General features: G+C 41.4%; 1 protein-coding gene across 2 annotated transcripts in view; it reads left to right on the top strand.

Annotated features, from left to right (window-relative positions):
• Positions 1–27,500, top strand: part of doc2d (double C2-like domains, delta) — a 181,382-nt gene that overhangs the window by 69,512 nt on the left and 84,370 nt on the right. Inside the window, exons 1-2 of one of the 2 annotated variants that reach the window (XM_061916626.1) lie at positions 11,291–11,524; positions 25,520–25,925. In XM_061916626.1, the coding sequence (XP_061772610.1) occupies positions 25,538–25,925 (388 nt within the window). In that variant the 5' untranslated portion in view covers positions 11,291–11,524; positions 25,520–25,537. Of the gene's footprint in view, positions 1–11,290; positions 11,525–25,519; positions 25,926–27,500 lie in introns of those variants that run through there. The other variant, XM_061916627.1, reaches the window with a different exon arrangement.

The following is a 27,500-nucleotide window of genomic DNA, read 5'->3' as shown; positions in this document are numbered from 1 at the left end:
TTTTCCTGGGTTACGGATATCTATGTACATGGTAGAGTAGTGATTCTCAAACTGTGTTACGGTACGTAGGCTCCATCTGGTGCCATGCCAAAGAAGTCTGTAAATACTGTATGTACTGTGTACGGGGTACCATTGTTGTTTGTGCGTTATGTGTCATGTTTCAGTGGGCAAAAATACTAAATATACTTGGTAAATAAAACTTCTGCCCCGTTTTTATTGAATACTTAGGCCTACTACGCTACTGTGTTTTAATGTTGGTCATTATGGTGGTGCCTGGAGAGCCAAATGTTTTCTGAGTAGGCAAAAAGTTTGAGAACCACTGTGCTGGAGGTTTACAGTCAATAAGGTCGCTGCTTGCAGCTTTAATTGTAACTTATATCTGTCAGTGGACTGGACACGGAAGCACTAAAAAGGTCAACATGCCATGCAAAGTCTAAAGTTGCTGTCAGTAAGCCACTTGAAGACGGTCTGTACAAGAACATCTTTGCAACATTTGGACTTACGAAACACAAACAGAGGTGACGTAGACCACCAGGTCGTGTTTTGAAGTGGAAAAAAATCCCGATATGAGCTCCTTTGGGCAATACTACTCTGTAATGATCTTAAGCCAACACTAAGCTGAATGTTTGTACCTTCTCTCAGGGCCAAAAAAGGTTCAGTTTCCGCATTTCTTCTAAAATTCATAAGTACTGAAAAGTTTTTTTGTTTAACGAATGCTGGAAAGTATCTGCCGTGTTTCCGTTGAAATGGTCCCAATACTACCTTTCCCATTGGGAAAACACATTTACAGTACAGATGGCCCAAGATATCACCCAACCGTGTACTTTCTCATACTACATTGTTCTCAGTCTGACTGCAGACAGCAGTTCCACACAGAGAAGCCAAAGATGTTCCACATTGCCGTCTTACACATTTATCCCTCAAAGAATTGCTTTGTCTCCTTCCCCGAAACGTCTCTTGGGTAATCCTGCAAACTCCACACCGCGTCAGTTTGACCAGTTCTATAAATAATGGCAGCGGCCTGCATTGTCCACACTGTGATTGTGCACCGCCGTGGTTCAGATTGGATCCGCAAAAACACAGGGAGCAGAACAAAAATGATGGTCTGGCATTTTGGAACACACCATTCATAGCATGTCTCCGCTTCTAAACGCTTTCATTTACAAAATAGCAGACTGCACAATCTTTCCTAAAACAGACCACCTGGATGTTCCCAATGTCAGATTGAAAGGGGAACTGGAATGTTGCCTGGAATTGAAAACCCTTATGTGACACATGTTTTTTATGCATTCTAACGTGTAAATGAACGCTAGCAAAAGTCTCCATCGATTTATATACATGATGTAAGTGTATACATGTAGTATCTAGTAACATTCATAATAACATGTAATATATACATGATGTAAGTATATATGTAGTATCTAGTAACATTCATAATAACATGTAATATATACATGATGTAAGTATATATGTAGTATCTAGTAACATTCATAATAACATGTAATATATACATGATGTAAGTATATATGTAGTATCTAGTAACATTCATAATAACATGTAATATATACATGATGTAAGTATATATGTAGTATCTAGTAACATTCATAATAACATGTAATATATACATGATGTAAGTATATATGTCATGTAGTAACATTCATAATAACATGTAATATATACATGATGTAAATATATATGTAGTATCTAGTAACATTCATAATAACATGTAATATATACATGATGTAAGTATATATGTCATGTAGCAACATTCATAATAACATGTAATATATACATGATGTAAATATATATGTAGTATCTAGTAACATTCATAATAACATGTAATGTATATGTAGTATCTAGTAACATTCATAATAATATACATGATGTAAGTATATATGTTATGTAGAAACATTCATAATAACATGTAATATATACATGATGTAAATATATATGTAGTATCTAGTAACATTCATAATAACATGTAATATATACATGATGTAAGTATATATGTCATGTAGTAACATTCATATTAACATGTAATATATACATGATGTAAATATATATGTAGTATCTAGTAACATTCATAACATGTAATATATATGTAGTATCTAGTAACATTCATAATAACATACATGATGTAAGTATATCTGTTATGTTGTAACATTCATAATAACATGTAATATATACATGATGTAAGTATATATGTAGCATCTAGTAACATTCATAATAACATGTAATATATACATGTAAGTTTATATGTCATGTAGTAACATTCATAATAACATGTAATATATACATGATGTAAGTATATATGTAGTATCTAGTAACATTCATAATAACATGTAATATATACATGATGTAAGTATATATGTCATGTAGTAACATTCATAATAACATGTAATACTACGTATTATGCTAATTTTAAGTATATGGCACTTTTCCCTTAAACAAGACATGAGAGACTTCATGAGAGACAACAAAGACTACTTTGGGACAAATGATGATCACAACCTGATATTTTTGAGGCTGAATATAAGGAGGATGATCCACAAGTTTTAGAAGCTAGGTGCTGAACAGATGCAGCTTTAGTGAATCACAATGGGCCTCATTTAAATTGATCCACATAGCACTCGGCCGGAGGGTTCTCGTCTGCACCCTGATCCTGCAGCCTATGGGTGGAACATTTTGCACGTCCTCCTGACACCTGCTAAATAAAAGGCTAAGTTGTGCTGGGACAATAAGACGCCAATCATGTTAGCGCTTAGTCGCAGCACCAACAACACCCGCTGGAAGAGTGTAAGCATTAGCCGCATCTTCACTTATGAGCACAAATCTGAGCATGGAACCTTTTCTCCCAGCCAACTCTGCACGAAGAGGAAGTTGTTTTCCTATATTTTGTTTAAACTCTGCACAAAGAAAAAGTTGTTATCCTATATTTTGTTTAAATTCTGCACGAAGAGGAAGTTGTTTTAATATATTTTGTTTAAAGGCCTACTGAAATGAGATGTTCTTATATAAACGGGGATAGCAGGTCCATTCTGTGTCATACTTGATCATTTGGCCATATTGCCATATTTTTGCTGAAAGGATTTAGTAGAGAACATCCAACTTTTGGTTGCTAATAAAAAAGCCTTGCCTGTAGCGGAAGTAGCAGACGATGTGCGCGTGATGTCACGGGTTGTGGAGCTCCTCACATCTGAACATTGTTTACAATCATGGCCACCAGCAGCGAGAGCGATTCGGACCGAGAAAGCGAGAATTTCCCCATTAATTTGAGCGAGGATGAAAGATTTGTGAATGAGGAAAGTGAGAGTGAAGGACTAGAAAAAAAAAAGACGAGGGCAGTGGGAGCGATTCAGATGTTATTAGACACATTTACGAGGATAATTCTGGAAAATCCCTTATCTGCTTATTGTGTTACTAGTGTTTTAGTGAGATTATATGGTCGTACCTGAAAGTTGGAAGGGTGTGGCCATGGGTTTGGTCACCGCCAGTGTCTCAGAGGGAAGCCACGTTTCTTGACGAGGCGAGGCAGCCGGGCTGAGATCCCTCCTCCACAGTGTAAGCATCCGACGGCCGGTGGGAGGAGGCAAGAGAGTCCGCAGCTGCAAGAGGCGAGGCACGACGCAAGCTCTCTGCTCATAACTACGGTAAGAGCCGACTTAATACCACCATTTTCTCACTGAAACCTGCCGGTTGACATGTGGTAGGGAACCATGTTCGCTTGACCGCTCTATTCCATAGTAAAGCTTCACTTTCGTGAATTTTAAACAAGGAAACAACACCGGCTATGTTAGTGTTGCTAAAGGCGGCCGCAATACACCGCTTCCCACCTACATCTTTCTTCTTTGACGTCTCCATTATTAATTGGATAAATTACAAAATATTCAGCAACACAGAAGTCCAGAATACTGTGGAATTATGTGATTAAAGCAGACCACTTATAGCTGGGATCGGTGTTGGATCAAAATGTCCGCTACAATGCGTGACATCACGCGTCATCATACCGACGTTTTCAACAGGATAATTTGCACGAAATTTAAAATTGCAATTTAGTCAACTAAAGCGGCCGTATTGGCATGTGTTGCAATGTTAATATTTCATCATTGATATATAAACTATCAGACTAGTAGTGGCTTTCAGTAGGACTTTAAACTCTGCACGAAGAGGAAGTTGTTTTCCTATATTTTGTTTAAACCGCACAAAGAGGAAGTTGTTTTCCTATATTTTGTTTAAACTGCACGAAGAGGAAGTTGTTTTTCTATATTTTGATTCAACTCCGCACGTTCCAACCAAGCAAAATACTAGAACTAGCGGCTGCACGAGAGCCGGCAGCGCCCGCAGACGGGTGGACTTAATCTGTGAGTTAATGTGTTGCAAAGAGGCCGGCAGGCTACAGCGGCGGTGCTGCTAATGAAAAAGCGGCGCTGCATTGTGCCGCCGTAATGGGAGGAGTTTATCTGGCCATGCAGAGGGGCGCCATCAATGCTCCTCTGCAAATTGATTGTGCCCTCTCCTTCCTGCCCACCACTCTCATTGCACATGTTGATTATTTGGGTGCTACTCACGAAGGCTTTAATCACGTGGTGGCTTTTTTTTACATGTTTTCTCATAACGCCGACTCACCACATCCATTTTTGATGAGCGTCTGTGGCGATAAAACCTCTCATTTGCTCCCGTTCACATGACACCTGTTTCTTCCTGGGCTGCTGTTTAAAATATCCATCTGACGAGCGAGCTAATGTTTATGGCGGAGAGAGATCGATGTACCTCGGGGTGATTGCACGCTCTTCATTCTTTGGGGCGCCATTGATTGGATTTCTTCCTGGAGAGGAAGCAGACGGCCTCACCTCGGTCTGGACTTCCCTCCCAAGCACGGCCTGACTGAAAAGACCGAGTCGGATGAAAGGCATCATCCATATTTTGACATCATCCACAAGCAGGATCAATGACAAGTGAAACTCTGCTATTACAAAACTCTAAAGCAGTGAAGTTGTCACCTTGTGTGAATGCTAAATATAAAGAGAATACAACAAATCCTTTTCAACTTGCCGTATTTCCTTGAATTGCCGCCGGGGCGCTAATTAATTTAAAACCTCTTCTCACTACGGCACTTACCAAAGGCATGTGGTAAATTTAGGCCTGCGCTTATAAATTTGAGTGTGATGTAAGGATACCATCATGAAAAGCACACTTAATAATAAAAAGGTTATTATGGTCTTACCTTTACTTATAAATGAAGTCCATGCGCAGCTCCTTCTGATCAAAAGCATCCATAACTTGTTTATAGAAGTCTTCCTTATCTTTCTTCAGTTTTAAAAGTCTCTCTGTCTCCATGGAGATCTTCCTTTATTACCTCCTGCTTCCATTGAAAGTCCAGTTTAAAAAAATGTTTGATCTTAGATATGTAATCCTCCATGTTAAAAGTGCAAGAGAGAGGAAAAAACAAAGGATCGCAGCTTGTTGTCACTTCTTCTGCAGCCCAGTAGTCGCAAGAAGGATCACTAGCGCCCTCTACCACCAGGAGGCGGGAGTCATTTAATGACTCAGATTTGACACACGCAGCTACGGTATATTAATAAAACATAGCTGCTTACTGTTCTTTTTAGCATATTCAATAGCTTGGACCTTAAATCCTACTGAATAGCTCTTAATCTTCCTCCCTTTATGTGATTTCAAATGATTGAAATCAGCCTCCTCCATTTTGAAAATGATGACAGGTGAGGTGTCACTTGTGACGTGACGAGTTTGACCCGGTGGAAATTCTAGACGTGCTAATGAAAATAATATTTTGCCAAACGAGTTTGACCCGGCGGTAATTCTAGGCAGGCGCATACTATATACCCGGCGGCAATTCAAGGAAATACGGTAAATTCAATTAAATAGACTGCAAAGACAAGATATTTCATGTTCACACTGACAAACGTTGCTATTTTTGAAAAATAATCATGAACTTAAAATTGAATGGCAGCATTTTTACGTGTGTGTCATGGCCTTTCCTTTTAACAGAAAATACGGTAATCGTATGAATGGGTTTTCTTTCGAACCCCAGAAGTAAGAGCAACAACATCTTCTGTTTGCAAACAAGGATCCAAAATCAAAATTAACAAAAGTCCAGTGAATTAAAACACTTCAACACAAGTTATCCAAGTACAGAGAAACTGGTTTTGACCAAAACATAACCTGCTCAAAAGTATATTTGCATTAAATTATTGACATCTAAGGTTGTGTACAACTAAATCCTGCATCCAAGAAGTTCCTAGATTAGTACTTTTTGCAACCAATCTTTATTGGCGGGGGTGAAAATCTTGATGCAACGGACCCTAACCCTAATTTGACGGAAACTACGAAACATAAAAATGCAAATTGTCCGTAACAGAGACATTTTGTGTGCATCCCCACACCGGGTAAACGTCGCACTCAGCCTCTTTAACGCCACAGAGAACTTCCCCCTAGACGTGTCCCTCAAAGCACCGAGCAAGTCTGGACCGCCTTCACCAAAATGTGAGGAACATCTGAGGTTTTTTTTTTTTTTTTTTCCGTGGTCAGAAGGTCGGCGGCGTGCCTTCAGCGGCGACAGCGAGCAGAGGAAGTGCTCACCTTTTCATTTCCACGCAGCGGGAAAGGGTAAAGACCTCGAGAGGATTGTGTTATCGAGGGTTTTTCATTTCAAACTCTGCAAAATCAAAGAAGTCTTGCAAGGTCAACATGAAAAAGGCTTCTCTTCATTGCAGGAATGTAAAGAATGAGTCTTTATTGCGGTTTGGGATCAGTCAATGCAATGCTTCTTAGAATATATCACCCTCTCTTCACTTGAGTTAGCGGCGTGCAACTAAAGCTGTGCATAAAGCCACCAGCTGCATTCCTTTTTATCATTTCCTCTCATGCTTCCACTTGGGGACATGATTTTTTTCATGCTTCCCTCCCAGAATTGAAATACTATTGAAAAGCTAATGAGATGTATTTAGTTATCTGTGGGAGTCTAACAGAGTTCCATGTGGACGTGAGTAAACCTCACTCTTTAACACATTAAAGGTTTTATTGTAGGATTTAAAAAAAAAAAATTCTACTGGGGTGGTTCTTTGGTCAAAATGTTGCAGAGATTGTTTTACAGACCCGCTTTTTGACCGTGTGTCAGGTTCAAACACTGATTACATCTATTAAACAAGACCAGAAGCAAGGAATTTAACAGAGACAGAATTCAATTTGGCTCAATTGAAGAGAAACATCTGGGCTGTACTCTTTGTAGAGTCTCACCACTCTCTGACCAAAGATTGTACGCCACCTCTTTTATTTGCACTTTCCCTGATTACATGGCAACAGCTGTTTCTAAAGGGAAGAGGGTCATAAACATCCGCTGACTTTGGTCACAGAACAGTTCAAAGAAAAGGTTCAAAGAAAAGGTTGTAAACAGCCGTTGCCCTCGGTCACATAACAGTTTAAAGACAAGGTGCCTGGAGGGGGGTGGGGGGGGGGGGCAGGGCAGGCCCTGCCTCCTCTCCAGTTTGTAGATCTCGGATCAAGACAAAATCTTCCTGTGGATTACAATACATCAAAGAAACCGACACCTTCGTGTCGCTTCCCATCCTACACAGTGGAGTTTTACAAGCCTTTTGATTGGTAAAATCAAAGACAGCTTTTGTCTGCTTGTCGGGAACTCATTGAAACACAAAGTTTTGTGATAACTTGGATACAATTATTCTGACACCGTGGCTTCAGGATGCGCCGTTTTGTGGCCAGACTTATTTACGTTGCTGTCAGGTTCAAACACCAAACTATTTATTGATTTAGACAAGAAGCAAGGAATCAAGCAGAGACAGAGTTGAATTTTGCTCATGAGGAGAGAAGTATTGGGCTGCACACTCAGTTACAGTTTCACCTCACGCTCTCAGGTACAGTTCCACACTCTCCTATATTTATTCGGGAGGTCCCTAGTTAACATCACTGAAGCTGCTTCTTAGGGGAGGAGTAATACCAGCAGCCACAGTAGACACAATAAGTGATTATTCGGAATGGAAATGTGCTTACACTCGTGATTTTGCCCTGTCTCCGTTTTGTCTGCGTTGAGGTACTCTATTTCCTTTCTTGGCTGTCAGCAGGCAGGGTCTGGAAACAAATTGCTGACAAACGAGTTGTGCCTTTGCACAAACAGAAAAGTACAACTTCAGCACAATTGATCATAACTATAGCAACGGCCTTTAAGCATAAGATTTGTGTGATAAATTTATACATAATTATTCTAACAGTTGCTCCACTTTAATCGCGTATTCTCCCGGCCATCTTTGTTATGGATTTTAAGGCTTCCATGGCGAGTCTACCGATGGATACAAGTTGGAACTATGCGCTACTTTGTATTAGAGAAGGCAACAGCAAAAAATGCATGTGCATGTGCGAGCCAGTCTGCCCCACAACAAGAGAACAGAGAAAAGAAGGAGCTTATGGACTACCATGTTTGCATCAACATTAGCATGCTAATTTTTTTTTTCAACAGATTTTGCCTCTGACTCATAACTTGGTACTTGACACATTAACTGTTATCATGCTAACATAAACCTGCTAACTATTTCTGCCAGTTTTGCAACTCACTGCGTCACACTCATAATAACTTGGTACTTGATTCATGCTAACTATTTTACCCCATTTTGCAGCCCAACACCTCATAGTCATATGGCTTGGTACTTGACACTTGCTAACTGTTAGCATGCTAACATTAGCATCCTAGCATGCCAACCCTTTCAGCCCTTTTTATAGCCGAACATCTCAGAGTCATACAACTTTGTACCTGTCACATTCTGCCAACATGCTAAACTGCTAACATTAGCGTGCTAACTTTGTTTTTAACCAGCTTTGCAGCCAAAGACCTCATAGTCATATAGCTACTTAACTCTTAGCATGCTAACTTTGTTAGCTAATTGGTACGTGCGTACGCCTCAAAATGACTTGCTACTTGTAGCATTCCCACCGTTAGCATTCAAGTTCTGCTTGTGCATTTCAACATTTACATGCTCCTTCTCCCAAAATTGCATGATCAGGTTTTTCTGTGTCGCGTTCCAATCCGGGAAGTTTTGATGTGGCACACAGCTGCTTTACATAATGTAGTACTTAAGTAGAATCCATTAGAGGCAAGCTGGGACCAGATTGAGCTTGACAAAACGAGTCCACCACAGATTGATCCTAGTCCGATCAGACAACCGTTCACACCTTTGGGAAATTGAGCGTCGTCAATTGACCTTAAGCCCCTTGCCTGTATGCCACCTTTAGTCGGCAAGATGTGCCAATTTTCCTTGCCTGCCGTACATCATTAAAATGTTACGCTTCAAATGTCCTCTTCACCGGGAGAAAGTGTTGTTTTTATTTATTTATCCTGCTCAAGTGATCTCCAGGGGGGTTGTAGCGTCACGCCGGAGACTTCTGCTGCTGCTGAGAAGTTTTTGGTTGGTAACAAAAAAACTGGCCTTGTTTGTTTGTTTGTTTGTTTTGGAATGCCCTTCCGGTAACAGTTAGAGATGCTATCTCAGTAGAAGCATTTAAGTCCCATCTTAAAACTCATTTGTATACTCTAGCCCAGGGGTAGGGAACCTGTGGCTCTAGAGCCAGATGTGGCTCTTTTAATGACTGCACCTGGCTCTCAAATACATCTGAGCTGACATTACTTAACACGATTAGTAATGAATAATTCCGCCAGTAATCGGTGTTAAAAATAACGTTTAACTAATAAAACATTCTTATGCATTTTAATCCATCCATCCGTTTTCCACCGCACCAATTCAATAAGTCACATCAATGGTAAGAAGTCCATCCATCTATTCTTTACCGCTTGTCCCTTTTGGGGTTGCTGGAGCCTATCTTTGCTGCATTTGGGCAGAAGGCGGCGTACACCCTGGACAAGTCGCCACCTCATCTCGGGGCCAACACAGATAGACAGACGACATTCACACTCACATTCACACACACGGGCCAATTTAGTGTTGCCAAAGAAGTATTTTATTTATAATTGGTTAGCTTCAGAATAAAAATGATATAAAATATAAGACTTATACTCTAAAAATGTAGGTCTTACTTAAAAAATGCATGCATTCATTTAGTTGTTTTCAGTGTTAAAATATGTGATACGGCTCTCACGGTAATACACTTTAAAAAATGTGGCTTTCATGGCTCTCTTAGCCAAAAAGGTTCCCGACCCCTGCTCTAGCCTTTAAATAGACACCCCCTTTTAGACCAGTTGATCTGCCGTTTTTTATTTTATTTTCTCCTCTGCTCCCCCTCTCTCTTGCGTCGATAACAGTCTGGATGGTTCGCTTCCCCTTTGGTCCGGATGACACAATGTCGAATATTTCCCCTAAAAATTTGAATTGTGGACTCGTCAGACCACAGAACACTTTTCCACTTTGCATCAGTCCATCTTAGATGATCTCGGGCCCAGAGAAGCTGGTGGCGTTTCTGGATGTTGTTGATAAATGGCTTTCGTTTTGCATAGTAGAACTTTAACTTGCACTTACAGATGTAGCGACCAACTGTATTTAGTGACAGTGGTTTTATGAAGTGTTCCTTAGCCCATGTGGTGATATCCTTTAGAGATTGAAGTTTGTTTTTGATACAGTGCAGTCTGAGGGATGGAAGGTCACGGTCATTCCATGTCGGTTTCCGGCCATGCCGCTTACGTGGAGTGATTTCTCCAGATTCTCTGAACCTTTTGATGATATTATGGAGCGTAGATGTTGAAATCCCTAAATTTCTGGCAATGTCACTTTGAGAAAGGTTGTTCTTAAACTGTTTGACTATTTGCTCACGCAGTTGTGGACAAAGGGGTGTACCTCGCCCCATCCTTTCTTGTGAAAGACGGAGCATTTTCATGGAAGCTGTTTTTATAGCCAATCATGGCACCCACCTGTTCCCAATTAGCCTGCACACCTGTGGGATGTTCCAAATAAGTGTGTGATGAGCATTCCTCAACTTTATCAGTATTTATTGCCACCTTTCCCAATTTCTTTGTCACGTGTTGCTGGCATCAAGTTCTAAAGTTAATGATTATTTGCAACAACAAAAAAAGTGTTTATGAGTTTGAACATGAAATATGTTGTCTTTGTAGCATATTCAACTGAATATGGCTTGAAAAGGATTTGCAAATCATTGTATTCTGTTTATATTTACATCTGACACCATTTCCCAACTCATATGGAAACGGGGTTTGTACATTCGTGCATCACCGGGTGTCTACCTTGTGCTGGTCCATCCCTTACACACACTCGCTCTCTCATTTCACGCTTACACACACACACACACACACACACACGCGTACCTGCTCAGCAGTGAGAAAGAGGGTGTGTGACATGCAGGGTCCACACTGGACTGATGAGGATTTGAAGTGGGTACGTCACCAATAAGGGAGGGACGGAGAAGAGGAGAGCGAGGCATGAAGAGAGAAAAAGAGGAGAGGAGAGGGGGTGAGGCGGGAAGCTGGTGGTCACGCTGCTTGGTGCATGTGTGAAGATGGAGTACTGGCACAGATGAAGACTGCCGCTGGGTACGTATTTCCCTCCATCTGCACGTCTGACTTTGTGAGCCCCGTGCTGGCAGGTGGTGGTGGTGGTGGTGCTGGTCCCACTGGGGTTCCTTACATAAGCGCAGTCTTCAATGACTGAGTGGAGGTACGGGTATGGAGGAAAGCGGAGCATGTCGCTGGCGTGTTTTTTTTTTTTGTAGACGGCATGTTGCCTTCCAAGTAAGTTGAAGAGAGGGAAGACGTTTGCTTCGGCCGCCAACTTGTGTCTTTGTTGCCGTCTTCACGCAACGTGTGCCGCCACACAAAGTATGTCATTCATGCATCGGCCATGAGCGTGTCACAGTCTGCCAGTCCAGATGTGGCGGCGCAGGGTAATGGAACGCCTCAAACACACCAGCGCTTCCATAAGTTGCTTGACTGAAATCATTGATTTTTCAACTCATTTTTTTCTCTGGATGACACAGAAATAATTGTCCCTACATGGATACAGTAGATCAGTGTTTTTCAACCACTGTGCCGCGGCACACTACTGTGCAGTGAGATATTGTCTGGTGTGCCGTGGGAAAATATGCAACCTCGCCTGATTGGTCCCAAAAATATTTTTTTGAAGCAATAATTATAATCCGCAAATAATGTGCCGTTGCTTAGTGTCTGCGCTGTGCAGAGCTCGACAGGGCAACTACGTAACACTTGTTGTGTTTGGACCAGATGTTTCTCCGAGCGAATTTAAGTTGCTGGTCAATCCCAAGTTCTTTTGATGACACATAAGCTGATTTTAAATGATAACCCAGACAAGAGTAGGTATTTTGCAATTTATTCCAAAGCTTTGGAGAGACCAACCTAAAGAACAACACATTCATTTTGCACCGCCTAAGTTGATCTGAAAACTCCCCGGAAGTCTTGTCTTTTTCCATACGCCACTTTTTCCACTGAGGGCCGCTCACTGAAAAATTAAAGCACGTGGGGGCCAAGTTGATATTTTTCATTTTCAAAACCAATACAATATACACTTTATTTATTTATTTTTTTAATTGTTGGGGCTCTCTCAAGTTAGGTCTTAGGGATCCCAAAGGGTTTCAGTCTTAAACAAGGTTCAAAATAAGTCATATGTAATTTGTTTTCATAAAACCATTGAATCGCTAATTCTTCTTAATTATTGTTTTTACTTTCTACGAGCTTTTTGTCGAAACCCTATTTTTTGTGGCAAAATACAAAATATACAATATTTTTCCCAAAAAGATTTTCAAAGTGAAATATTTAATGTGAAGTTATTGGATTCCTAAATAGTCAATAATTCTTTTTTTTTTTTCTAGCAAAGACAGTTATTAAATTCCCCTAAAATCCTTGGGGATCCAAAAGTGCTCCACTCATAAAAAGGTCATGCTTTTTTATTTGTTTTATTTTTCATTCAGCACTTAAATCTCTATATCAGCTTAAGATGATATATTGTAATTGGTTTAGTATATTTATAATAACAATCAATAGTATAATTAGTATTAGTATATAATTAGTATGGACATTTTTTTTTCTCATTTTCATATTTTTCATGTTTTTATACTTGTTGTATTTATACTTATGTATTTGTCCTTAAATCAATCAATAATTTATAGCAACATTGATTTTTATTCATTATTATTTTTTGAAAAATGATTTAAAAATTGTCTTATTAGAGTCAACAATGCAACTTTTTCTCCTTGCATTTCACCAATTTGCTCTTTTATTCCGCTTTTTATTGTTTAAAATATATATATATATATATTTTAGTATTTTTAGAATGATGTGCTGTGGGCCACAAATGGCCCCTGGGCCCCACTTTGGAGACCCCTGGTATAGCACATTCAAACAACATACTGTACATGTTTCCAAAGTGCTGCACAACAATATTAAAAACAATATTCAAATATCCTTAGCTCCACCAATGACTGAATAAAAAATAAAACCAATATTAAAAAAAAAAACATGTTTAAAAACTATTTCAAAGGGTAAAACCAATAAATAGAAATTAAAATTTCAAAAACACTGAGGACCACACAACTCACGCGGTGTTAAAAGCCAGAGAATAAAAATGGGTCTTAAGACGAGACTTAAAAGAGTCCACTGTGGGAGCAGTTTGAAGATGGAGGGGCAGAGTGTTCCAGAGAAGGTCCTGTCTCCCCTGGTCTTAGGTCTGGTCTCGGGCAACACGACCTGGAGCTGGCTCTCGGACCTCAGAGCGCACCCAGGAGTCTACATTCGGGTCAGGTCGGAGATATAATGAGGTGGCAGTCCATGTGAAGATTTAAAAACAAACAGCAAGGTTTTAAAATCAATTGTAAAATGAATAAGGAGCCAGTGCAGACTCTGAAGAATTGGGGTTATATGCTGGCGTTTCCTGCGATGAGGTGGCGACTTGTCCAGGGTGTACCTTGCCTTCCGCCTGATTGTAGCTGGGATAGACACCAGCGCCCCCCGCAACCCCAAAAGGAATAAGCGATAGAAAATGGATGGATGCTGGCGTTTCCTGGTCCCTGTTAAAAGTCCTGCTGCCACCTTCTGGACTAACTGCAACCGGGAGAGAGCTTTTTGTCCAATGCCAGCATAAAGTGCACGGCAGTAGTCCAGGCCACTTCAAATAAAAGCATGCAGCACTTCTTCAAAAAGGTTAAAAGATAAAAACAGTTTTATCTTTGCTAAAAGGCAAAGATGATAAAAACAGGATTTTAGAGCGCCATTGACTTGTTTGTTATATTAAAATTCCAGCAGCAGTGTACAAAAGTAAATAATGAGGGTGTAGATGGAAACACAATAGAAAAGTATTACAATAAGAATAAAAATAAAAAGCAACAATGGGAATAAAGATATAACAGTGGAATAAGAATATAACAAGAGAAACTACTGTATTTCTTTGAATTGCCGCCGGGGTGCTAATTATTTTAAAACCTCTTCTCACTCCGGCACTTACCAAAGGCATGCGATAAATTTAGGCCTGCGCTTATACATTTGAGTGTGATGTAAGAATACCATCATGAAAAGCACATTTAATAAAAAAAAGGTTATTATGGTCTTACCTTTACTTATAAATGAAGTCCATGCACAGCTCCTTCTGATCAAAAGCATCAATAACTTGTTTATAGAAGTCTTCCTTATCTTTCTTCAGTTTTAAAAGTCTCTCTGTCTCCATGGAGATCTTCCTTTATTACCTCCTGCTTCCATTGAAAGTCCAGTTTAGAAAGCTGTTTTATTTTAGATATGTAATCCTCCATGTTAAAAGTGCAAGCGAGAGGAAAAAACTAAACGATCGCTGCTCACTCTTGCTGCTTGTTGTCACTTCTTCTGCAGCCGAGTTGTCGCAAGAAGGATCACTAGCGCCCTCTACCACCAGGAGGCGGGAGTCTTTTAATGACTCATATTTGACACACGCAGCTACGGTATATTAATAAAACATAGCTGCTCACTGTTCTTTTTAGCATATTCAATAGCTTGGACCTTAAATCCTACTGAATAGCTCTTAATCTTCTTCCCTTTATGCGATTTCAAATGATTGAAATCAGCCTCCTCCATTTTGAAAATGATGACAGGTGAAGTGTCACTCGTGACGTGACGAGTTTGACCCGGTGGAAATTCCAGACATGCGCTAATAAAAATAATATTTGGCAAAACGAGTTTGACCCGGCGTTAATCCTGTGCTAATTATTTTGCGAAACGAGTTTGACCCGGCAGTAATTCTAGTCAGACGCATACTATATACCCGGCGGCAATTCAAGGAAATACGGTACACCAAATTGCAGGAAATGTAGTTTTGATGTTCTACATTTTCTTTCGTTCCTCTTTTGTCCCCAATTGTTCTCTTTTTATTCCAAGGGTGCTCACATCCCTGAATGTTAAAGACTGTAAGCGTCTCCAAATTAGGTTCAGGACCCAGGACGGCCGCACAGTCAGGAGATCTGGGTTTGAATCTCTAGTGTCGGGCAAGTTTGCATATTCTCCTCTTGGGCAGTTTTTCTCGGGCTTCCTCGGCCACATTGCATGCTGGGTACACTGGGGAGACTCAATCATCTCCCACATTGCATGCTGGGTACACTGGAGACTCTCAATCAGAGGTGGTCAAAGTTGACTGAAAACGAGATTTAAAAGCACAAAGAGGAAATTTTGAAATGTCCTGACATTTTTAAGTGTTTGATTGATTGATTGAAACTTGTATTAGTAGATTGCACAGTACAGTACATATTCCGTACAATTGACCACTAAATGGTAACACCCCAATAAGTTTTTCAACTTGTTTTTATTCGGGGTCCACGTTCATCAATTCATGGTAGTGAAGTGAATTATATTTATATAGCGCTTTTCTCTAGTGACTCAAAGCGCTTTACATAGTGACACCCAATATCTAAGTTACATTTAAAGCAGTGTGGGTGGCACTGGGAGCAGGTGGGTAAAGTGTCTTGCCCAAGGACACAACGGCGGTGACTAGGATGGCGGAAGCGGGAATTGAACCTGCAACCCTCAAGTTGCTGGCACGGCCACTCTACCAACCGAGCTATACCGCCCCACTAAATGGTAACACCCCAATACGTTTTTCAACTTGTTTTTATTCGGGGTCCACGTTAATCAATTCATGGTAGTGAAGTGAAGTGAATTATATTTATATAGCGCTTTTTCTCTAGTGACTCAAAGCGCTTTACATAGTGAAACCCAATATCTAATGTTTACATTTAAACCAGTGTGGGTGGCACTGGGAGCAGGTGGGTAAAGTGTCTTGCCCAAGGACACAACGGCGGGGACTAGGATGGCGGAAGCGGGGATTGAACCTGCAACCCTCAAGTTGCTGGCACGGCCACTCTACCAACCGAGCTATGCCGCCCCGGTAGAAGTGGTATTGTAGTTGTACAAAAGCCTATGGTGTGCTGTTAACCAGTTTTGTAATGTTTCTGTGACTTTAAGTTCCTAAGTCAATCTGTGACTTCATTTCCCCCTTAAATCACGTCTTTGTCAGAACAGCTGGTTTTCAATCAATGGTGACAGTCTGTCTTGTGTGCGTTGACGACTAAAAACCATACAAACACACACACATACACACACACACACACACATACCCACAAACACACAAATTCGCATCTACCTTTCAGCAATAAAAATGATTAAAGGATTCTCTGGCCGGAATCTGACCATGGTGTCCCAACTCTAAAAAGAACTACTATCCCTTCCTAACAGTAGTGGTTTGGAATGAGAGAAATCTCGAAATGGCCCCAGCATCCTTTGGACCAGGGTGTAACCTGTCCTCAGCCCGAGTCTGGCTCGATAGGCCCCAATTGAGTTGTGGCCCTAATGAGGGTAAGTGGTTTTCATTGATTGATTGATACTTTTATTAGTAGATTGCACAGTACAGTACATATTCTGTACAATTGACCACTAAATGGTAACACCCCGATAAGTTTTTCAACTTGTTTAAGTCGGGGTCCACGTTCACCAATTCATGGTAGAAGTGGTATTGTAGTGGTTTGGAATGAGAGAAATCTCAGAATGGCCCCAGCATCCTTTGGACCAGGGTGTAACCTGTCCTCAGCCCCAAGTCTGGCTCGATACGCCCCAGTTGACTTGTGGCCCTGACGTGGGTAAGCGGTTTTGGTTGATTGATTGAAACTTGTATTAGTAGATTACACAGTACAGTACATATTCCGTACAATTGACCACTAAATAGTAACACCCCGATAAGTTTTTCAACTTGTTTAAGTCGGGGTCCACGTTCACCAATTCATGGTAGAAGTGGTATTGTAGTGGTTTGGAATGAGAGAAATCTCAGAATGGCCCCAGCATCCTTTGGACCTGGGTGTAACCTGTCCTCAGCCTGAGTCTGGTTCGATACGCCCCAGTTGACTTGTGGCCCTGACGAGGGTAAGCGGTTTTGATTGATTGATTAAAACTTGTATTAGTAGATTGCACAGTACAGTACATATTCCGTACAATTGACCACTAAATAGTAACACCCCGATAAGTTTTTCAACTTGTTTAAGTTGGGGTCCACGTTAATCAATTCTTAGTAAATACTAGGGGTGTAACGGTATGTGTATTTGTATTGAACCGTTTCGGTACGGGGGTTTCGGTTCGGTTCGGAGATGTACCGAACAAGTACAGATGCTGGCAGACACCGGGCTAGGACAACATGTATAAGCCAGAGCTGGAAGACCCTCCTGCCTCGTTAGAACTCCCGTTTGGAAACACTTTGGCTGCGCGATACAACAATGGAGGACGGAGGATTGCCAAGATTGTTAAGCAGCTGCTTCTGACAACACGTCAAACATGTGTTGCACCTTTCCTGCTTCCAGCTCCCAGACCGTAGTCGAGGAGCGCAGGGGAGACACTCCTCCAGGGCTGATGTATTCTCGGGGGCAACACCCTTCACTCGACCTGACAGTGGGTCTCCACAGCTCCGGACTCCAGAGTAAATGAAGAGTCCGGCAATTAGTTGCAAATTGTGGCTTTATTGAGGTATTCATGAACTTAATTCTAAACATTTCTTTACAAAAAAAGAAATCTTTATCATCAATATTTATGGAACATGTCCACAAAAAACGGCAGGCGGTGTTAGTGAAGGTGGACCCCGACTTAAACAAGTTGAAAAACTTATTGGGGTGTTACCATTTAGTGGTCAATTGTACGGAATATGTACTGAACTGTGCAGACTACTAATAAAAGTTTCAATCAATCAATAAAAAAAAATACTTTATATGCAGAAAGGTTTTGTTAAGAAACCATTCTGAGCCTTATCTTATTTAGTGTTTATTTTATATAAGTTGACCACATAAACCCTGGCAATGGACCCTCTGTGTATATTTATGTTATGCCATTGTTTACAAATTTGGTAAATAAATACCCAAAAAATGTATATTTTGTTGTTTTCTTACTGTACCCAAAATGAACCGAACCGTGACCTTTAAACCGAGGTATGTACCGAACTGAAATGTTTGTGTCCCGTTACACCCCTAGTAAATATGTTACACTCCTAGTAAATACGATGGCTGGACCCAGAGTCAGTCGCAGGTTTGGTTTTACCGACTAAAATGAAGTGAGCTCCAAATATATTTTTTGGCAAACTGCACTGTTTTATCTTTCTTTGCCATATTTGTATTTGTATTGAACCGTTTCGGTACGGGGGTTTCGGTTCAGTTCGGCGGTGTACCGAAAGAGTTTCCACACGGACATATTAGGTAGCGTACCGCACGTTGTGTAAACATTACACACTGAGGCAACACACTAGCAGCAACCGGGCTAGGATAGACTGACCACACCTCCTCTTTTCACCGGACATGTCCTCTTTTGCGGGGCTGTCCGGGTGGAGTTTCTTAAATGCCTCAAATGTCAAGCATTTTAAGTTAGGGTTGCGTGTATTTTCAATGTACGTTCAGGGTTAAGAACGAATTAAAAACAAAACAAATTGTGCACGCAGCAGCATTGGTGAGGGAGGGGCAGAGGCAGATAGAGCAAGAGAGTCATGATAGACGTGCATGTGTCGCCAGGCTCTGATTTTTACCCATAGATTTATCAGATTTAATTTTATCCATAGCAGGGGTGTCAAAGTATGGCCCAGAAGCCATTTACGCCCCACGGCACATTCTAAAAATACTATTAAAATAAACAAAAACATACCAAAAGTGGGATAAAAAAGCTTAAAGGCTAAATGGGACGGCGTGGCGCAGTGGGAGAGTGGCCGTGCGCAACCCGAGCGTCCCTGGTTCAAATCCCACCTAGTACCAACCTCGTCACGTCCGTTGTGTCCTGAGCAAGACACTTCACCCTTGCTCCTGATGGGTGCTGGTTGGCGCCTTGCATGGCAGCTCCCTCCATCAGTGTGTGAATGTGTGTGTGAATGGGTAAATGTGGAAGTAGTGTCAAAGCGCTTTGAGTACTTTGAAGGTAGAAAAGCGCTATACAAGTACTTATATTATATATTTCATCCACATGTTGCAGCAACGCATCCCACTGACTCGAGTGAGTTTTCTTTCTTGGTTTTTGAGCGCAAGTCCAGAAGAATGTGGGCCGTGGCTTTCTCATTGAGAAAGTGTGGTGGCAAGTGGAGTGAAAAGAAGACTACAAGAAGAGTGTAGCGGTCACACGTGCATGATGGGGACTGGACTTCACCTTTTGTTACTTTGGGAGGTGTGTGGGAACATTGCCTGCATGGATCTAAACACTCCATCAGGTCCTTAAATCTCTGCAGGCACGTGCAGGTCAGCTCTATTCCCCAGCTCGCTTTGTCAACAGCAAGTCAAAAGCAGGCCTGGGACTGTTTAGTAGCTGCTTTAAATGGACGCTCCTTTAAGTGCCTTCTCAAGCTAATGAGGAGCTCAGTAAGAACAATGAAGGAATATTTCAATGATGTGCTTAGTATGTCTGTCTCTTGTAGTCATTTATCTACTGGACATGTGTTTAGTACGAACCCTGCTTCCATATGAGTTGGGAAATGGTGTTAGATGTAAATATAAACAGAATACAATGATTTGCAAATCCTTTTCAAGCCATATTCAGTTGAATATGCTACAAAGACAACATATTTGATGTTCAAACTGATAAACATAATCATTAACTTTAGAATTTGATGCCAGGAACACGTAACAAAGAAGTTGGGAAAGGTGGCAATAAATACTGATAAAGTTGAGGAATGCTCATCAAACACTTATTTGGAACATCCCACAGGTGTGCAGGCTAATTGGGAACAGGTGGGTGCCATGATTGGCTATAAAAACAGCTTCCCAAAAAATGCTCAGTCTTTCACAAGAAAGGATGGGGCGAGGGTCACCACTTTGTAAGCAAATAGTCAAACAGTTTAAGAACAACCTTTCTCAAAGTGCAATTGCAAGAAATTTAGGGATTTCAACATCTACGCTCCATAATATCATCAAAAGGTTCAGAGAATCTGGAGAAATCACTCCACGTAAGCGGCATGGCCAGAAACCAACATTGAATGACCGTGACTTTCCATCCATCAGATCCCTTATAAAAAAACTGACATCAATCTCTAAAGGATATCACCACATGGGTTCAGGAACACTTCAGAAAACCACTGTCACTAAATACAGTTGATCGCTACATCTGTAAGTGCAAGTTAAAGCTCTACTATGCCAAGTGAAAGCCATTTATCAACAACATCCAGAAACGCCGCCGGCTTCTCTGGGCCCGAGATCATCTAAGATGGACTGATGCAAAGTGGAAAAGTGTTCTGTGGTCTGACGAGTCCACATTTCAAAATGTTTTTGGAAATATTCGACTTGGTGTCATCCGGACCAAAGGGGAAGCGAACCATCCAGACTATTATTGACGCAAAGTTCAAAAGTCAGCATGTGTGATGGTATGGGGGTGCATTAGTGGCCAAGGCATGGGTAACTTACACATCTGTGAAGGCACCATTAATGCTGAAAGGTACATACAGCTTTTGGAACAACATATGCTGCCATCTAAGCGCCGTCTTTTTCATAGACGCCCCTGCTTATTTCAACAAGACAATACCAAGACACATTTAGCACGTGTTACAACAGCGTGGCTTCGTAAAAAAAAAGAGTGCGGGTACTTTTCTGGCCCGCCTGCAGTCCAGACCTGTCTCCCATGGAAAATGTGTGGCACATTATGAAGCGTGAAATAGGACAGCGGAGACCCCGGACTGTTGAAGGACTGAAGCTCTACATAAAACAAGAATGGGAAAGAATTCCACTTTCAAAGCTTCAACAATTAGTTTCCTCAGTTCCCAAACGTTTATTGAGTGTTGTTGAAAGAAAAGGTGATGTAACACAGTGGTGAACATGCCCTTTCCCAACTACTTTGGCACGTGTTGCAGCCATGAAATTCTAAGTTTATTATTATTTGCAAAAAAAAAAGAGTTTATGAGTTTGAACATCAAATATGTTGTCTTTGTAGCATATTCAACTGAATATGACTTGAAAAGGATTTGCAAATCATTGTATTCTGTTTATATTTACATCTAACACCATTTACCAACTCATATGGAAACTAATATGAAAACATAATTAGCCTCACTGGTCACTCTTCACCACAGGTGTCAAACTGAAGGCCAGATCTGGCCCCTCATGTCATTCGGTCTGGTCGGCCACATCATTTAAAGTAGTTTGTCACGTAATTTAGAGAGTCCCGCCATATTATTCAATGTGATCTGCCGTTTCATTGAAGGTGTCCCACTATATTATTCAATGTGGTCTGCATCATCATTTAAACTTGACCGCCATGTTCTTCAGTGTCATTTCCGAAAACATAAATCCGTTTAACTCAGCAGCCGATATTGACAATAAAAAGTTGTTCTTGCAATTGTTGGATATGACTTTAAAGCATAAGCAAGCATGCATGACTATAGCTCTTGTCTCAAAGTAGGTGCACTGTCACCACCTGTCACATCACACCCTGACTTATTTGCACTTTTTTGCTGTTTCCCTTTGTGTCGTGTTTTAGTTCTTGTCTTGCACTCCTATTTTGGTGTTGATTCTCATGTTGGATGTACTTTGTGGACGCCGTCTGCTGCTCAGCACGCTGTAAGTCTTTGCCGTCGTCCAGCATTCTGTTTTCTTTTACTTTGTAACCAGTTCAGTTTTAGCTTCGTCCTCCATAGCCTTCCTTAAGCTTCAAATGTCTATTTTTAGGGGCACTCACCTTTTGTTTATTTTTGGTTTAAGCATTAGATACCTTTTTACCTGCAAACCATCGTTGTCCTTCGCGACATTTGCAAAGCAATTAGCTAACTGTTGCCACCTACTGATATGGAAGAGTATTACACGGTTACTCTGCCGAGCTCCAGACAGCACCGACACTCATCAACGGCACTTTAGCAGACTATAATTACTGCTTTGCAAAAAATAGTTTTAATCCAATAACGGTATTTCCTTGAATTGCCGCCGGGGTGCTAATTAATTTAAAACCTCTTCTCACTCCGGCGCCTACCAAAGGCATGCGGTAAATTTAGGCCTGCGCTTATAAATTTGAGTGTGATGTAAGGATACCATCATGAAAATCACATTTAATAAAAAAAAAGGTTATTATGGTCTTACCTTTACTTATAAATGAAGTCCATGCGCAGCTCCTTCTGATCAAAAGCATCGATAACTTGTTTATAGAAGTCTTCCTTATCTTTCTTCAGTTTTAAAAGTCTCTCTGTCTCGATGGAGATCTTCCTTTATTACCTCCTGCTTCCATTGAAAGTCCAGTTTAGAAAACTGTTTTATTTTAGATATGTAATCCTCCATGTTAAAAGTGCAAGCGAGAGGAAAAACTAAAAGATCGCTGCTCACTCTTGCTGCTTGTTGTCACTTCTTCTGCAACTGAGTAGTCGCAACAAGGATCACTAGCGCCCTCTACCACCAGGAGGCGGGAGTCATTTAATGACTCATATTTGACACACGCAGCTACGGTATATTAATAAAACATAGCTGCTTACTGTTCTTTTTAGCATATTCAATAGCTTGGACCTTAAATCCTACTGAATAGCTCTTAATCTTCTTCCCTTTATGTGATTTTAAATGATTGAAATTAGGGATGCACCGAAATGAAAATTTGTGGCCGAAGCCGAAGCCGAATAAAATTTAAATGCTTGGCCGAAGGCCGAATACCGAGTAATGAATGCAGTTTTTCACAATTTTTTTAATATTGCATAAATAGCCTAGAATAAATATTTCAATCAATCAATCAATGTTTACTTATATAGCCCTAAATCACTAGTGTCTCAAAGGGCTGCACAAACCACTACGACATCCTCGGTAGGCCCACATAAGGGCAAGGAAAACTCACACCCAGTGGGACGTCGGTGACAATGATGACTATGAGAACCTTGGAGAGGAGGAAAGCAATGGATGTCGAGCGGGTCTAACATGATACTGTGAAAGTTCAATCCACAATGGATCCAACACAGTCGCGAGAGTCCAGCCCAAAACGGATCCAACACAGCAGCGAGAGTCCCGTTCACAGTGGAGCCAGCAGGAAACCATCCCAAGCGGAGCCGGATCAGCAGCGCAGAGATGTCCCAAGCCGATACACAGGCAAGCAGTACATGGCCACCGGATCGGACCGGACCCCCTCCACAAGGGAGAGTGGGACATAGAAGAAAAAGAAAAGAAACGGCAGATCAACTGGTCTAAAAAGGGAGTCTATTTAAAGGCTAGACATGTTTTTCAAATAAAGTAATTTTTTTCATTTGTATACTCTAGCCTTTAAATAGACTCCCTTTTTAGACCAGTTGATCTGCCGTTTCTTTTCTTTTTCTTCTATGTCCCACTCTCCCGTGTGGAGGGGGTCCGGTCCGATCCGGTGGCCATGTACTGCTCGCCTGTGTATCGGCTGGGGACATCTCTGCGCTGCTGGTCCGCCTACGCTTGGGATGGTTTCCTGCTGGCTCCGCTGTGAACGGGACTCTCGCTGCTGTGTCGGATCCGCTTTGGACTGGACTCTCGCGACTGTGTTGGATCCATTGTGGATTGAACTTTCACAGTATCATGTTAGACCCGCTCGACATCCATTGCTTTCCTCCTCTCTAAGGTTCTCATAGTCATTATTGTCACCAATGTCCCACTGGGTGTGAGTTTTCCTTGCCCTTATGTGGGCCTACCGAGGATGTCGTGGTGGTTTGTGCAGCCCTTTGAGACACTAGTGATTTAGGGCTATATAAGTAAACATTGATTGATTGATTGATATTTAATATTGAAATTTTTTTAATATTCCAGTCTTTGCTTTTCAAAAAAAGCACAGTTTTTCATTTATATTAGGCCTTCAAACAAAACATGCATTCCAAAAAAAATAAAAATAAAGTGCATTAAAGTGGATAAACCCACAACAAATGAATTATTGTCCTTTTGGCAAAAGTCTGCTTAGCCACAGTAGATATGCTAATAATGTAAACAGAAGGCCCCACTAAATCTCAATTAAGTGTGTGCTTGTAACCTCATACACTTATACAGGTAGCCTACACAACAGGCTAATAATGTAAACAGAGGCCCCACTAAATCTCAATAAGTGTGTGCTTGTAACCTCATACACTTATACAGGTACACAACATATCCCAACGTCACTGCACCTTGGTTGATTGCGTCACCGCCTCAAATAATTGCGTCACACGCCACTATTCGGCCTTGTTTTTAACTCATTCCACCGAAGGCCGAATGTGGCTTTTTTTGCCATATTCGGCCGAATATATTCGGTTACCGATTAATCGGTGCATCCCTAATTGAAATCAGCCTCCTCCATTTTGAAAATGATGACAGGTGAAGTGTCACTCGTGACGTGACAAGTTTGACCCGGTGGAAATCCTAGACATATGCTAATTATTTGGCGAAACGAGTTTGACCCGGGAAGAAATTCTAGACATGCGCTAACAAAATAATATTTTGCGAAAAGAGTTTGACCTGGCGTTAATCCTGAGCCGGCGGTAATGCTAAGCATGCGCTAATTATTTTTCCAAACAAGTTTGACCCAGCAGTAATCCTAGGCAGGTGCATACTATATACCCGGCGGCAATTCAAGGAAATACGGTAGGTGAAATGAGATCATCTCCCACGACACACCAAACAATATCGTACGTTACACTAGTGTGCCGCGGCACAGTGGTTGAAAAACACCACAAGGTAGTGTTTGAAGTCATCACGTGCTGTGAGGAAAGCTTTGAAAGGACGGCCTTGGGTTGCTGGAGTCTGGAGTTGAAGCGTTATTAGGCTTCATTTGGAGGTAAACATGCTGAAGACTCAGTTGGACTTTCTGTGTTATGTAAACTTCGCTGAGGGGAGAGCGACTGTACAAACTTTTATGGGAATATTCCTTCAAAGCACAGACACTAAAGTGTGAGTCACGCTTCAAGTGGTTCTGGCAACTTCTGCTTGGGCGTTTGAGAGCTCAGGATCTCAGGAAAGGTGTTTCTGCCTCCCGCCGTGCTGGAAGGATGTGTTGTGCATGTGAAGAGGCTTGTAGCGACGGACCCACTGTGAGAATCTTGTTGTCTTTGTCTCCTTTCTTCTTCTTCTTCTTCCCGCCTTACTTTCATTTCTCTCTCTCTTCCAGTCCCCTTCAACAGCCCACATGAGCGTCTCCAAAGCGCCGCCGCCGCCGTCCAACTCCCACCTGACCATCCCTCCTTCCTCTTCCTCCACGCCCTCGTCGTCCGCTTCCTCGCCCTCGGCCACGCCCCACTCCTCGGCCCCGCCCCCTCCCTCGCCCGTCAAGATTTCTATGCAGGAGCACTTTGCCATCAATGTGTGTCCGGGCCCCATCCTCCCCATCCCGCAGATCTCCGATTTCTTCCCACGCTTCCACGACTACCCCTGCACGCCGCCGCCGCCGCGGGAGAAGAAGATCCTGAAGGAGGAGACCTTCAACGGCGACATGGGCCTGGGCTTCAGAGATGGAGAGAAGCAAGCCGAGAGCGGCGCCGACCGAGAGGAGGCGGCCGACTCTGATGACGACGACAGTGAGTTTCTCGACATTTGTGTGTGTGTGTGTGTGTGTGTGTGTGTGTGTGTGTGTGTGTGTGTGTGTGTGTGTGTGTGTGTGTGTGTGTGTGTGTGTGTCTATATATTATTAATGTTGTTAATACACACTTTTATATATCTAGAAAGGGTGGTCCTAAAGAGGTAGGCATTTTTCTCAGGTCCCTAGAAGGCACGAAATACAAGTGTGTGCGTGTGTGTGTTTGTGTGTGTGTCTATATATTATTAATGTTGTTAATACACACTTTTATATATCTAGAAAGGGTGGTCTTAAAGAGGTAGACATTTTTCTCAGGTCCCTAGAAGGTACGAAATACAGGTGTGTGTGTGTGTGTGTGTGTGTGTGTGTGTGTGTGTGTGTGTGTGTGTGTGTGTGTGTGTGTGTGTGTGTGTGTGTGTGTGTGTCTATATATTATTAATGTTGTTAATACACACTTTTATATATCTAGAAAGGGTGGTCCTAAAGAGGTAGGCATTTTTCTCAGGTCCCTAGAAGGCACGAAATACAAGTGTGTGCGTGTGTGTGTTTGTGTGTGTGTGTGTGTGTGTGTGTGCGTGTGTGTGTTTGTGTGTGTGTCTATATATTATTAATGTTGTTAATACACACTTTTATATATCTAGAAAGGGTGGTCTTAAAGAGGTAGACATTTTTCTCAGGTCCCTAGAAGGTACGAAATACAGGTGTGTGTGTGTGTGTGTGTGTGTGTGTGTGTGTTTCTTTCTATATATTATTAATGTTGTTAATACACACTTTTATATACCTAGAAAGGGTGGTCCTAAAGAGGTAGGCATTTTTCTCAGGTCCCTAGAAGGTACGAAATACAAGTGTGTGTGTGTGTGTGTGTGTGTTTCTATATATTATTAATGTTGTTAATACACACTTTTATATACCTAGAAAGGATGGTCCTAAAGAGGTAGGCATTTTTCTCAGGTCCCTAGAAGGTACGAAATACAAGTGTGTGTGTGTGTGTGTGTGTGTGTGTGTGTGTGTGTGTGTGTGTGTTTCTATATATTAATAATGTTGTAAATACACATCTTTATATATCTAGAAAGGGTGGTCCTAAAGAGGGAGGCATTTTTCTCAGGTTCCCAAGAAGGTACGAAATACAACAAGTGTGTGTGTGTGTGTGTGTGTGTGTGTGTGTGTGTGTGTGTGTGTGTGTGTTTCTATATATTATTAATGTTGTTAATACACACCTTGGTCCTAAAGAGGTAGGCATTTTTCTCAGGTCCCAAGAAGGTACGAAATACAAGTGTGCGTGTGTGTGTGTGTGTGTGCGTTTGTGTTTCTGTGTGTGTTTCTATATGATAACATAGCACCGCTAAAGTTAAAAAAGGCTCCAAAAAAGCGCACCCCGTGGTTTACAGAAGAAACTAGAGCTCAGAAATTATTATGCAGAAAGCTGGAACGCAAATGGCGCACGACTAAACTTGAGGTGCACCATCAAGCATTTAGTGATGGTTTAATAACTTATAAACGCATGCTTACCTTAGCTAAAGCTAATTATTACTCAAATCTCATCCACCGTAATAAAAACGATCCTAAATTTTTGTTT

The sequence above is a fragment of the Nerophis ophidion genome, linkage group LG01 (genome assembly GCF_033978795.1).
Source record: "Nerophis ophidion isolate RoL-2023_Sa linkage group LG01, RoL_Noph_v1.0, whole genome shotgun sequence".
Taxonomy (NCBI): Eukaryota; Metazoa; Chordata; class Actinopteri; order Syngnathiformes; family Syngnathidae; genus Nerophis; species Nerophis ophidion.
The sequence above is the reverse complement of the archived record's forward strand: the minus strand, read 5'-3'. Positions and strand labels throughout refer to the sequence as shown.